We start from the raw sequence: 15072 nt of genomic DNA on the forward strand, positions 1-15072 counted from the left end.
TTCAAAGCGCCGTTTGATCGACAACGATCTCGAGTAGCCGGGCTACTCGCGCGAACGAGATTTGCTGCCGCGATTGGAACGTTACTCACGCCCGTGAAGATCAACGGCGACGGCGCAGCGTCGTCGTAAAAGACGTTATCCGCGCGAGAGATCCCCCCGCGTCATTTGCATTTTCATAGGTCCGCGAGGTGTGTAGTTCACGTCTCGTTATATCGACATCCCATTGGAAGCTGTCTGGTCCGAAAGAAAGAGAGAGAAAGAGAGCTTTCATGCGACTTGCAAATCTCACTTCGAAGTTGCCGTCGCGAATTTTTCCCGCCAACCATTTCCACACTAACTTACTTAATTCATAAATTTCCTATATCACGAGTTGACTTACGGTAGTCAACTGGAAAATTTTTAAAATTCGTTCAATCACGAATCTTACAGATTACGTCTTCGCATTACAATAAAACCGATAATACTCCTTTCGGAAGCTTTTCGTTATCAAGATTGATCACCATTCTAACCTTTCAATCCCAGCGTATCCTACCTATCAAAAGTCAAATTAGTTTTCATTGAAACGCAATCGAAGCGTTTAGACCGTAATAAAGTGTCATCGAACTTTCGCTTTATCGCGACGGGCAGAGGCGCATGCGGGAGTTCTCTCTATCTTAATGGTAATCGGCAACAGCCGAGACGACCGAGGAGCCTCTGGACTATTGCTTCACGCGTACCTCATTTTCGAGCACCATTCTTGCGGCACCTGCGAATCGCAGGTTATCTTACGACCAAATGTTACCGCGCGCGCAGCAGGCACACGGGAAAAAAGTTCGCTGCAGAAGCAAGAATCTCTGTGTGTGTTTGTGTGTGCGTGCGGTAGCTAAATCTCGTTGTAATATATAGCTACCTAATAGCATATAGTTGCCAATAAGCATATATTTAACTGCAAAGCCGATGCAGTAGCGATAGTTTTAGTTATAGCGGGAAATTCCTGATTTCAGCAACAAGTATATTCTCGGCCAACTATAATTAACCGCAGTAGTGAAATCTCTCTTTCCATCTCCCTTTTCGTCTTATCAAAGCTGTCCCTTTCCGGCCGAATTGTCGATATCGGCATTTCCGAGTTGCTCGGAGCCGCGGCTCGATTCAACTCAATTCACGAGCGTGTAATTTCCCCGTCTAATCGTCAGAAGCCCGTTGATTACACCACGTCATTTATCTCGCGCGGATCTCTCACTAGGCAGCGAGATCCGCTAATCTAAGCCTGACGCGTCGACAAAAATTCCTCATCAAAGTCAAAAGAAATTGTCCTTTCTCGACTGAGAGATCAGATTGCAAATATCTCGGAGTTTCTCGTCCGTGTGTGTAACATTATATTAGAGACGTCTCTCTAATCGCGCGAATGTTAAAGGTTGCTGTCAAGGAATATCGATGGATGGACGGATGTACAGCGCGCGGGCGCACGCGCGCGTGCGCTAAGTGAAAATGCTATTTCCGCGCGCATAATGCCGCATTATTAAACGCGCCGTGCGCGTCGGGGAAGCGCGCGCACACGCGCGCATAAATAAACAACTCAGCCGATAGAGTAAATAAACGTTGCGTTTAATAAGATCGCGCGCGAGAGAGCCGGAAGGGCCGGCCGTCACCGTAATCACGCAGACTCCACGACGTCCTGATGTTCCCGCAACCGACCTACATATATTTTTCCAGCCGGCCGAATAATAGAGCCCGCGGATTGTTTATTGTACTTCACCGAGGTAGCTCCCCTCCACCCGCCCCCTCGTGCGTCGTCAGATTCCTTTCCTCGCGATAGATCCCTCCGCTTGGCCATCGCGGACGCGAAGCCCGCGTGGCCATCTGTCATTTGTCGGTTGTGATTTTTCGACGCGTCCGGCCGTCCTGAATGGAGAGAAGAGAGAACTCGTCTTCTCCGCTCGATGGCTCGTTATCGACAGTAAACTCGCCACTCGTCCTCACACGTCCTGGCCGCGCGTTAATAATAATGTCAGGTAGACTGCTCTCTCTCTCTCTCTCTCTTTCTTCCCCTCTCTCCTTCTCTCTCTTTCCTTCTTTCTTTCTCTCTCTCTCTCTTCCGATTCACGAACGCCGGAGAGTGTTTCCCGAAAGATAAACGCGTGCCGTGCGCGCACTCGGCCGGCGCTCCGGCATTCAACGATTCGCACGGGCAATTAAGCGACGTGACTCGCGCGATTCCCGATATGAAAACGTCATGACGCGATTAAGGACTTCCCCTGTCACCTGTTGGAACGACAGGGTGCCCGGGGGACTTGTTGCCGCGCGCGTGTCGCCGACGTGGAGGGAAGAGCGGCCGTTTACTTTCGAGAGCGCGCGCGCGCGCGCGATTCCGATCTCAAAGTCGAAGATCGAGACGAGCGCGAACAAGGTGAAGATGAAAATCCACCACTGACGGATGCAAGGCGCTCCGCCAGACTCCGTCGCGACAGGAAGAAAAAAGGAGTGCAGCGAGAATCAATATTTTATTGACAAGTGTTCGATACCAATAGAGACCGCGGCCTCTCAACGTACACTTCGAGATCGTTTCTCGTTACGATGATTATGGGGTACCTAGATGAACGGGAACGACGTTAATGCTGGTAGTTGCGTCCAAGCATCGAAATACCATCTCGACCGCGGTCTCGCGTCGCGATCGCCCATTCGCTGTTTATCAAATCGTCGATAAGCGCGACGCCATAATGACCTCCGTTTCGATCGAGACGGCCGATCAAACGATTCGGACACGATTCTGCGGTCGAAAAAGGGAAGAAAAGAAGAAAAAGCGGAGGCAAAGGACAAAGTGAGGAGAGAGACAGAGCAAGCCGGTCGAGGGAGGACAAGGGTGACCAATGAGGGAGAAGGAGGAGAAGGAGGAGAAGGAGGGAGAAGGGAGAGCCCGGAGTTCCCGCGTACATTATCTACCTATGCGGGTTCGGACCTCGCCGAAGGGGCCAGAGGAAGCCCTCCATGTTCGCGGCCGCGAAATAACGTCAGTGGTTTGTGGTTTTTCATACGTGCGAGAAGTCACAATGGTGGATCCGTCGGCCCAAGGAGCGATATCTCCCTGTACGTAGCGCGGACCGAATGCCTCTCCTCGCGGACGAGATGGCGAGGAAGTGGTGGCGGAGGAAGAGGAGGATAAGGAGGAGGAAGAAGAAGAAGAAGAAAGGCGAGAAGAAGACGAGCAAGAAGAAGAGGTGGCTTTTGTTCCCACCTCGAGAGAGCGCAGCTCAACGCGGTCTGCCACTTTTTCACGTTTCTCCCCCTCGCCCCTCTCCTCACGCCCTTTCTCTCCCTTTCTCTTTGTTTCACCTTCTTTCCCTGTGCGCGCCAGTCACCCCGTCGCCCTCTCGCGCGTCCCTCTGTGTTTCGCCACTTCCTCGTCTCTGCTCATCTCTGTCTTTCTTTCCCTCACCCCGACTGCATCCTCTTTCATGTGGCTGATGCCCTTTGTCTCGCGGGGAAACGCGATTAGAAGCCCCTCACGGTGCAATTTTGAGGCGGTTCCGTCCGCTTCCATCATAATGGCGTGTCTATTAGTCTCTCGAACAGCAGGGGACGGTCTTAACGAACTTTGCCGCCGTTTTCTCCGCGGTCTCACCGGCCGGCCGGCCGGCTTTCTCGTCGCGATCTCGAAGATACCGTCGGTTCCAGTTGAGACGGAAAACATCTGTTACTCGATCTCGTTCCCGGCGCCGCGCGGCGTTGCGCTATCCGATAGGCGGTGCGCGCTCTCGATGATGCAGGTGCGCGTAGGTATTTCAATTTAGAACCTTTCACAGAACCTAACAACGCGCGCGCGCGCGCGCGGCTTCTACGGAAGTGTAAGACGGATAGCGACGGATAGTGACGCGCGTGAGAAGTACGAAAAAAATTAATAATTACACCTCCTCTCGCGGGATAGTCGAGTTATTAATTAATTATCAATTACACGTAATTACAATCGCGCGTCCAAGCCGAGAGCGAAATATACGAGCGAACACGCGACGTTCATCCGTTACGCCGCCAGCGCGAGGTGCCGGCAGGCTTTATTAGCTGTCAGAAACAATGAAAACGAGCCGGTGACCGCGAGAGGATCGTTCCACCGGGAGCGAGTCGTCCAGATGGCGAGTCGCAAGGCGAAGGAAGAAAGAGGAAGGAGGATCGCGCGGGGAACGATAGTCGGAGACGGAGGCCGATGCTTTGTGGCCTATAAATAAGTCACTGGCGGTAGCGCGCAGGCACAATCGCGTTTGTATTTTGAGCGACAGCCAATATTTAACTCCGGCAATGGTAATCCACGTACGACGACGACAACGGCGGCGACGGCAGCGGCGACGACGACGAAGGGGCTACCGGAGGCGAGCGGAAGCCGAAGGTCGAGAGGCGCGTGATCCCTCTTCGAACGTTCGACGTACCGACAGGGAGAGACCCTACATGGCTTTCTCGGCTAGGTAACCGGAGATGACTGGCGAGAACCGTAATCCCTGGGAAACGATTCCAGGAAGACCTGGAGGACGATAAGTCACGAAAGTGACGAGGCCACCTCGATGGACGGTGGACTATTCAGAGCGTTGTTCCAGATTCCAGAGGCATTACGCTATTCTCTGCGGAAGGATCGCGCTTTTCATGGCTCACCCGGGGTAAAAGTTCATCCATGAGATCGTGAAAGAAAGTTGGAAGATACGTGTCGTGTTCCCGAAACGGGAAGAATTAATTGTGCTCGTCGGGGAATGACGACGACGACGACACGACGGTGACGGCTGTCGGTTAGTGCGAGGTCTAATCGAGATATAACCGACAATTGCGAGAACGCGATTACTTAACCCGACGGCGATGATACTGTTGAGCCTACAGAGAACCGCCGATATAATTGTCATAATTTATAACTTTCTCCTCGCGGCTTTTCTACACGTTGCGGCTTCGACGAACTGCTCGAACGCTTCCGCGGAAATCACTGGACAAAAATGAGAAAACGCAACACATAATGAGTCCACGAGCGCGATCGTTCACGTGAAGACGCTTGCTCTACCGAACGATTGTGTCATTTCACGAGTAACCGACTGCATTGCGATTCAATGCGTTTATTTAAGGAGAAGGGAAATCTAATGCTAAATTATTTAATCCTTAAAAGATAAGGTGAGTCTTTTATAAAGCATATACACTGAGAGAAAAATATCCAAGAAACAGTAAATATTTATTTGATGGATGTAACAATATATGTATATTTACTTATACAGATATAAAATATTTCAAATAAGAAAATAGATATTTGCGTAAAACCTCAAGGAAATCTTGGCTTTTCATGAAAGCAATTATTCATATAAATTTGAGTAAAAGAATTTAAATTTAAATAAATATATTACTAGTAATATATTACTAGTAACTATCGAACAAAAAAATATTTTCTATTTTTTAGGTATTTTTTTTCTCAGTATATGACATCAACATTTTTTAGCTTATCTTTTTCTTTTACATATTAAAATTTATATTAAGACAAATAAATGGTAATTTAATAAAAAAAATGTTTTTATTGTACACTAAGAAATAATATTTGAAAATTTATTCATGGCATATAAAGTTCATTTCCGTTAAATAATGATTATTTCTGTGAAATAAATCTTATTTTTGTAAAGTAAATTTTTATCTCACAAATAAATTTCATAGCATTTTTTCTCATTATATAAAAAAATATTTTCTACTATACAGTATCTAACTTGAACATATCGCAGAGTTTTCACAGGTTGCACTGAAAAATATATACCTAAGGCCTTGTCATTTAAAATTCCTCCGTGTCGATCAACGGAAACTCGACGATTTGCCGCAACGAGGAAGCAGCGTCTTCTCAACGTCTCTAAGGACCACGGCTGTTGCTAATCGCGAATTCCGAAAATGGATTTCTGCGGCGCTCGCGGCGAGTCGGGGACGATTCGTTTCAGCGACGCGAGACAATGTCCGTTTCCTGGTGGTGACTACGAAAGAGCCGGTGGTGGTAATCGCATTAGCGGTCGCGGCCGGAGTGACGGCACTCGTTGCGCGCCTCCGCAAAATGTCTCTCTCTCTTACTTCATCTTCTTTATCGCCATTACTCACACCGTGACGAATCCGTCGCGCGGGTTCGGTTCTGTCACCAAATCACGCCAGTCCTGCCACGCCATTCTCAAATCGAGCGAGCTAACGAACGCACGCCGCGTGCAACGCGCGCCGAGATAATAATGTGCGCACCGCTCGAAAAAAGTTTATTAATATCCTGACTGGCGAAAATAGCGAGTTTCGGCCGGACGCGATTCGAGACGGATCGCGTGTGTTACCGAGAACGAAGCCAGCTACACGCGATTAATTACGTTCGCGCGTCTTTTTGCCGGCTCCACGACGTGCGCTTCGAGTCGCGAACCGCACGGACGGGCAGCCGATGTTGAACAGTGAATTGAGATATTAAAGGTGCGGTCGATCTCAACGAGACCGAAAATGAAACTTGGGAATCTTATCGTTCGACGTTCAACGGGGAGACTACCACGACCACAACGATTCTTGGTCGTTCGAGTCCGAGCGGAAAAAATATCCGCGGGTTCTCTCTTAATTAGAAGACACCGACGAATAACGCGCGGGCCGATTGGACGAGATAAAGCTGCTGTGGAAGTTGCGGGAGCTAAGTGGACCCCTATTCGCTACCGACAGCTTCCAAGGGCTCCTAATTGTCAAGATCGAGCACCATAATTACACCCTCCGCGATTCGTTCTCGTCTCTTTCTCTCTTTCTCTCGGCGCTCGTCTGCCCCTGTTAACGGAACCGAGCAAATTCTCATCGCGTGGCAAAACGATGCCGAGGAGAGCGACGGCGGCGGTGGCGGCGGCGTCGTTGGCCAATTCGGCAGGTAGAGAGAGCGGGAGAGGCGGTTTAACTAACAGATCGAGGGAGAGCCGAAAAGTCTAGTCTGATAAGAAACGATAAAAAACCACTCCTCAGGAACCTATGACCCCTTTCGCATGTTCCTGCTTGCCACTTTATAAATACGAGGGAGGAAGATCATTAGGAAGCTCGAATAGATTGCTCGAATAGATTGCTCGATCATTCGCGGCTTAATCGTGAAAATCGTCAGGCTCCGAAACGGATAAAGGTTAAAGTATCAAAGAATTGGTAAATGGAATAAGAAAGAAAATCATCTCAGACAGCCAATCAATTAGAATACAGACAAATGCAGCAACGAAATTGCTTCAATTTTAGAGAGGAACGTCGATTATGAAAAGTAGGAATTGACAAGAGAAGAGGCGTCACGTGCACCTCAATCTTACGGGCGATAACTCGAAAGTTGAATCAATGACTAATTAACCGAAACACATATTCTACGTATGACGAACTCACATTATATGTACTAAAAAAGAGATATCGCGAAACGAGTTGGAATTTCCGAGAAATCCAGAGCCAGCCGTGATAAAACCGAGCAAACGTTGTGAATATTTTTTATAACCTTGTCTATACCAGTATCGGTATTTCCGCGAAATCTATCGTACCGTTATTACGAGCCTCGTCTCATTTTTACAGCGACAGAAGCTATAATCTTAATCGCAAAAGTACAGATAAACGCGATCAAGGCGATAGAGAAGATATATGTAGTTTGTATCATCAGAGAACCAAAGACGACGTACATTACATACAAATAAAAAAAAAATATATATATATAAATAGCTACAAATCTACAATTGTAGATATAAATAGCTTGACTTCATGTAGAAAAAGAAACACAGATGAAAATTGATAAAACAGATTTCAGATATAAATTGACCGAGACTTGGCCTATCATGTTTATCATATTGCAATCACTAGACACGCTAATTATTCCTCCTTTGTAATCGCGAGTCGCGATTAGATCACTAGGAGAGATAACCGACCATTGTCGTCTATTACACCATTTACCGAGCCCTCATGAACGCACGCTCGCGTTCTTCTTGCCAGGGTTCGTGTTTGTTTTACGTCTGTCATTCGACCTGTCGATAGAGTGTAATAAGGTACGAATACCAGAGCCGCGGTGTGACGCCCACTCGACCGCCGCGTATGTGTTTCGTAACTTTCCATAAGCCGTTGCGGTTATTTGCATCCTGTTACACTGCCACGGCTCGTTACGACTTCGTCGACCAACGTACTCGCGCAATCGATGGGCTAATTGACGGCTGTTTACGAAAGGAAAACGTCGCGCTCGGACCACGTCTGCTCCCAAACACACGTGTGCCTCAAGTTTACTTCAATGTCGAAAAATATTTCCAAACAGCAGACGCGGGCAATTGACACGTCGCCGTCAGTGTTCCGCTGCTACGAAAATAGACTCATCGAAAGTGGCTCGAGCTTGCGAGAATATTCCGAAAAGATCTGTGGAACTCGTGATTCTCAAGTATGAGAGAAAGTAAGCAACGGAGAATACTACGGGTTTCGCGCATTAATTAGAAATTATTACTCTATGATCGTCGCATGTCAAATATCAAGATCCAAGTCGAAATATTGACTCTGCATTAACACTGTAAATTCCGTGGGATTTGTAGAATCAATAAAGTATCCCGAGAGGTAAAACACTTACCTTGATACTACAAACGGTCACCCTATACGGAGAGAATATTGTAGTAAAAATTACAAAGCAATTTTAGTACTTCGATAGACTAACGCTATTACAAAAATTATAATAAAACATAGTAAAAATTAACATGAAATAACTCTTATTACATTTATAGTAATTTTTACTATTTTTTTTTATTATAATTTTCGTAATAATGTCAGTCCATTCCCGGACTATTAAAGTTGCATTGTAATTTTTACTACAACATTCTCTCCGTTAAATAAATAATAATTCGATAAAGATGCGTGAGCAAATAAATGGACTTGTAATTAAGCACACACACATTCATACATTTTTTGGTAAAAAAATCTCTACTTATATATATTTTTTTTCGTTATTTTTTCGTAAACTTTAATAGGAAGATTCAAGAAGGTGTAGAAGAAAAAGTGGTAAGTTAACAATTGCGTCTAATAATTCTACGCTTAAAAAGAGATTTAAATTAAGATTCAATACAACAAAATAAGAATAACGAAAATGGCAGATTCAAGTTTAGGATTCGCAGTTTTCACGAAGCATTATTAGACGACACAAATCAACAGTTGCGAAACAAACTCTAGACTCTAAATTTCGACTCTAAAGATGCGTTCGGGGAGCTCGCTATTAGCGTTATTCGACGTTACCGTGTCATTCTATCCTCCTTGTATATCTAAGGAGCGATAAAGATAGAAGAACGCGGTAGCGTTGGTAACGTGCATGGACGTAGTATACATGGACCCCGCATACGGCCAGAAAAGTGAACCCAACATGTAGAAAGAGACCATAGACATAGATAATGTACATAGATTCCGCATACAGTCAGAAAAGAGAAGCCAATAGTACAATCCTTCTGTTCTCTGTCTCTTTCTGCACAGACAAAGTGTGCAATAAGATTTAAGTAAGACTTTTACTTGCCAGTCTAATCGGGGTGCTGTTGCGCTCTATAATATTATGGAAACGAGAAATAGATGCACGCGCGACAAAAAAATGACAAAATAGGAAGAAAACTATAGCCTCTCTATTCTCACTCTCTTTTTAGATGTTGGCTTTACTCTATTAGATGACAGAACATAGGACATTCGGAGTCCATGTATACTGTGTTCATAGTAGCGTGCTCCCCGAACGCTTCCTAAGTATCTCCTCATTTCGCGGAGAATTTCCGTGGTAAATTCGCGAGACATCCGTTAGAAACGTCCTGTGTAATGAATAATTTGACACACCTGGAGATATGAAATGTATCGCTGTCCACGTCTCGTCAAACTACGTCGTGCGTTATCCGTCGCGACTTCCCGACTCAACATCCTGATCTCGGCTGCTCCGTCGCATAGGATTCTCACCAGCACTGACACTCGCGTAGGTTTGATTCGATCAGGCAAATATGTGTTAATTAACGCGCGATGCCGACGAGAACTCGATTGAATATTTCAAGAGCGGACGGGAAATAATGTAATTACCCGGCGAGATATGTAAACAACACACCGTGCTTCGCCGCGTGGAGTTGTGTACGTCGCGCTCGTCGGCTCGAGACATAATGACGCGCTCGCGGCAAATACAGACACGCGCGCGAGTACCAAAACAATGAGCGACTAGAACATTACTCCCCACCAGGCGCCAACCGTCGATCGATGATGCGTACATCCGGCGGTCGCGAGATCATAACAATCTACATTTCGGAGTTTGCGAGTTTCGTTATCAGGACCATCGCACGCGTGATACTTATCGAAAAGGCCTCGATTTAGAATCTATCACAAGTCTCATAAGTGTTAGCTTGTACATGTTATAATGCTCCTTACTCACAACCACTTCTTTTCCATCCCTTCTGTGAATCTCTAAATTCTGTCAAAATTTCCAATGTTAATAATAAAAATAACAATAAAGAGCTACGAAAAAATTAGGTTTGCTGTTTTATATAATTATTATTTGTCTATCATAATTACTTAATATTTACTTATCTCGCATATTTTATCTGCGGTTAAATTAAAGCTGCATAATTAATACATTGCTTATGAAATTGAGAATGAAAAGTAATAAAAATAATAGCAACTTTCTTGTGTGTGCAACTGGGAGCGTGTATGTATGTGATATATAAGAAAAATATAGCAATGCAATTAATTGAGTTAGCACGTCAAGAACAAGGAAAAATCTTCTATTTAGTTTAAGAAATGCAGGTAAAATATTGAGATAATCGAAAATTAAATAATTCCTAATATTCATGTCGTAAAATACTTATAGTATAATATCTATTCCATTTTACAGACTCACAGTATCTCAGATTTTCTTTCAAATCCTAACTTGGAGAAAACAATAGTAACAAACCATTTGTAGCATCAGGGAAGGATAATATAGCTGGAATAATATTCTGTAAGATTGTCTATTGGTCCCACAAATTTCATGGAATTTTCACGATTAATGTAGGACTAAAAATTCGTCTCGGGTAGATTCACGCGACTCGTACATATGAATACAATGCATTTGATGCACTGATTATGCATGACAACATTTCGAAAATTGCGAGACGATGTCACAGTGAGTAATTCGACTTGATCGTGCCTCCTCACGCTCCTTTACGGACTGTTGGACTCACCAGTATAACACCAGGCTGGCCAGACGACAGGGCTCTCGGTGTCCAGCTCCCTCATTCTCTCAGCGACCCGCGGACATCTCCACTCCGTTCTTCCCGACGTGGCGGTAAGAATGTCCAGTTTGGCAATCGGCGTCGACCTTCACCTGAGCGATTCTGTCGCCTCCGGTCGGACGTCGCGCAGTAGAGTCCGACGGTCTTCTTCAACGGCTTCTCCGATCAAGAACCACCTGTTGCACGAAGCTATCCGAAGTCTCGCGGAAACGAGTCCACCGTCGAGGCTCTGGTTTTGATGTCGCCTCACAATGCGGGCTTCTGCGAAAACGCGGATCGCCGGATGCGGACGATCGAAGCCGTGCACGTGCAAAAATCCCGAGAGAGGCAGATAAGTTTCTTTAGATGAGTGTTCGGCGTTACGGCGCTCCAGTTACGGCGCTGATAAAGCACGGAGGACGCGTCATCGACTCACCACGTCCTCGTATCACTTCCTCTCCGCCGCACTGCCCTTCTCTGCAACGTTCATTGCAACTTCGTCGCGCAACGACGAAGATGAAGGTGTCGCGACTATTACCGCTATCCCTACAAGCGTGCTATCGTTAGTACATCTCGCCGGGACACGCGTGTTACACGGAAAGGTGTCTGGCACTCGACTTGAATCGCGCACTAAATGTCACGGAAATGTCAATGAGGTGCCGCCGACGTTTGACACCTTCACTGAATGTGTCCCCTCCCTTCCTCGACGCACTTGGCCGACGGTGCGAACGCGCGACAGTGGATGGCCGCGAGTGAATCGCACGATCGAGTCTCTGAATTATCACTGCGACGACTTCTCGCGTCGTCGGCCGAATCGGTCCCGGTGTCTCGTCTTTTCACGTGGGTGGCAGCGAGAAAACAGCAAACTCCGGCACGGCGACGCGATATCTCCGGTCAGTCCGGATTGTTCTCGATGACGAAACGCTCTTATCAGCTATCTCATCGTATCTCCGTCAACATCGGACTCTTCCCTCGTTATCTCTAGCTTCACAGGTCACTCGTACGTTGCCACCTGTGAACCTGCGTGGTGTCAAGACATCACGTCGCGTACCGTCATCGAGCTATCACTGTCTACAGCCTCCACAGTGGGCTTCACTTTCCTCACTCTATCGTACACCGACGACCGACCGTGCCCGGTAATCGCAGAGTATATCCTCGACCCGGTCGATCCTTGCCTTCAGTCCCGAGAGGATCGCGTTGACGTACCGCGGGATGACACGACACTACTACACGGTACCACTGCGTGAGCTGATGTCGAAGAGGATAGACAGGGATACACAGAGACAGTAGGGGCAGAGAGAAAGAGACAGAGAGACAGGTAGGGGGATAGACAGAAGTAAAAAAGACGGAGGAAGAGATAGTCAGGGGAAAGGAGGAAAGAGAGAGAGAGAAAGAGAGAAAGAAAAAGATAGAGGGGGGAAGGGGAGGGAGAGAAAGAGAGAGGGAAGAACCTGACCACCGGACACACTGCTCTTGCCTTGGTAGGCACGACACACAGGTAAGCGGAGTGGCACTTGGGTTGGTGCACCTGCCGCGAGAGTCCGCGCCGTAATGGGAGCGGGGCAACGGGCGGCAGGTAGGCAGGCCCTCCGCTCGTCAACCTGCGGAGAAGGGGAATCAGTCACATGGCGAGTACCCTGCGCTACCTGCGAAAGAGGTGGTAGCCGGAGTAGGTGGAGGTGGTGGATGAACGAAGGTGGTGATGCTGACGGCGGCGGTGGTGGCGGAGGATGGTAGTGGTGGTTTTGATGCCGGTGGCGGTGGTGTTGGTGGTGGTAGTGCTGGTGGTGGTGGTGTCAGAGGAGGAGGTGGAGGATCGTGGTAGAACGCAGGAGCAGGAATCATCGGGGGACCTCGAGAAGAGAGCCGACTCGGCCGCCACCGGTGTAACCTGTCGCGAGACGTCGGTGTCGACGCGGCGACTCCGCCCGAGAAAAATTCGAGATGATTTTCTCACGTGGTGGAACGATGGCGACGAAGATGACGAGCGGAGGAGAGAGAAGGGGGGTAGGATCTCGAATGAATCCTAAGTATTCTCGTCTGAGACACGCGAGTCCGACGAGACGGCTGTCAGAGGTCGAGAATGAGAACAATATATGTTCGCGCTAAAAATCGTAAAACGTTCGAAGCAAGATGAGAAACGAGCCCAAGTGGAATTGTTCTCTGGGCAAAATGAAAAGCGCGAAATAGAGCGGCCAGGAGACCGTGAGGGGCACGATGAGAGGAGGCTTAATAGAACGAGACGATTGGCGATAATTGAAAGTGCCAACACGACAAAGTACCACAACGTTCCGCGACAGTGATCGACGTTGAGATGGAGAAAAATCAGAGCACAAGGCGCTCTCTCTCTCTCTCTCTCTCTCTCTCTCTCTCGCCTTTGTTCACGACAAGGAAATATTTAAACACTGACGCCATTATCGAGACAACGTGGCGGAGCCGGGAGTCCGCTGTCTCTCCTGCCTCGATGCCTCGGCTACCGATTATGGTTCACCTGGATGCTCTCCTGGTGAACCTGGATTCCATATTTGGGCTCTCTTACGACACGGCGCGGAAGAGCGTTCATTGAATTCCAGGCGTTTCCCCGAGATCGTCGGTGGAACTCGAGAACGGTGGATCGTACCGCGGTGCCTCTTCCAAGCACGTCGCTCAATGTCCGGCTATCAATGCTACGTCTTCCTTCGGCGGATCACAACCAGCCGCTGCTCGTATAGCAGTCTACGTGGACACCACGTCAGGTGAAACGAGACGCGGAACACCTTGTTCGCGTGTACCGTCGTACTTCTTCGGGGATCTCGCTCGTAAAACAATATCATCGAGCTGCCGCGGCTTCTGGAATAGCGCGATCGTTTTCTTCACATTTCGCTCCGGCTTGGTCGTGCAATTCATTCTACATATACGTTCATGCGTGCTTCTTAGTAACTTATGAATTTTTTTAAGAAACGAGTTAAAATCCATTTGAAAAGAAAGAGAGAGGGAGAAAAGGAGAGAATATCTTGTACAATTCATTATCTCTTTTTTAAGAATAAACGCTGATAATTCTCGACTCTTGATTGGTCAAACAAAATGCGCCAAAACACGAGAAATAGAGTTTTAACGCGTCTTCGCTTCTCAAAGTTACATCATGAATTATCTTATTAAAACTGAAATTTAGGACGAGGTTAATCGTGATAATTCTAATTTGTTTTGTGTCGCGATCTCGTTAAACGTATCATGTCTGACATCGATGACACGTTGCTCGCCTTCGATTTACTTGAGCAACCCCACGCACTTAACTAAACAATCTCAACTGTAATCTTTTTGCGATATATGAAATAATAAAAGAAACAACAATAATAAAAGAAATAACGTAGAGAAAATTTCTCGTTGCTGTGATTTCATCATTACCCAGCACCTTATTAAGCCACTCTACCCCCGTCAACGACGATCGCCAGACTCCCCAGCGTAATCCTGTAACACCGTCGCGCCGCGAGCGCGTTATCCGCGGGATTACCCGAGCAGCGTCGCCTCAGGTGTCCGGACGTGTTCAGAACCGGTGCACGACCGCGGTGGGAGGATATCCCGGCGTGTGGAGCAGTGCGCGGCGCTGAGATGAGAGCTTGTTACGTTAACCATCATATTGTTTCGCGAGGGCGAGGCGCGCTCTCTTCTGCCTCGCAACCGCGGCGTGGAGTGTGTGTGGAGGAGCACAACGAGTAGCTTCGGCCACGGCTTCGAGGTGTACCATCAAGGACGATATATCGCGGCCGATATATATCACTCGAGAGAGAAAGAGAGGGGACAGAGGGAGGAAGAGCACTCCACTTCTACACGTCGGGTTATTATATGTATGCGTGTATGTATATATGTACATATGTACATATGTATATATATATATATATATATATATATATATATATATATA

At 47.2% G+C, this 15072-nt stretch overlaps 1 protein-coding gene across 5 annotated transcripts in view; it reads right to left on the reverse strand.

Annotated features, from left to right (window-relative positions):
- Window positions 1–15072, reverse strand: part of LOC116845846 (uncharacterized protein KIAA1522-like) — a 280571-nt gene that overhangs the window by 112231 nt on the left and 153268 nt on the right. The window contains exon 1 of one of the 5 annotated variants that reach the window (XM_032819013.1): window positions 11142–12743. The exons of the other annotated variants lie outside the window; for them this stretch is intronic. Within the exon in view, the coding sequence (XP_032674904.1) occupies window positions 11142–11196 (55 nt within the window). The 5' untranslated portion in view covers window positions 11197–12743. Of the gene's footprint in view, window positions 1–11141; window positions 12744–15072 lie in introns of those variants that run through there. 5 annotated transcript variants of the gene reach the window in all.

Source organism: Odontomachus brunneus, unplaced genomic scaffold (assembly GCF_010583005.1).
Source record: "Odontomachus brunneus isolate Ranch 3 - 2012 unplaced genomic scaffold, Obru_v1 Obru_scaffold_058, whole genome shotgun sequence".
NCBI classification, from domain to species: domain Eukaryota; kingdom Metazoa; phylum Arthropoda; class Insecta; order Hymenoptera; family Formicidae; genus Odontomachus; species Odontomachus brunneus.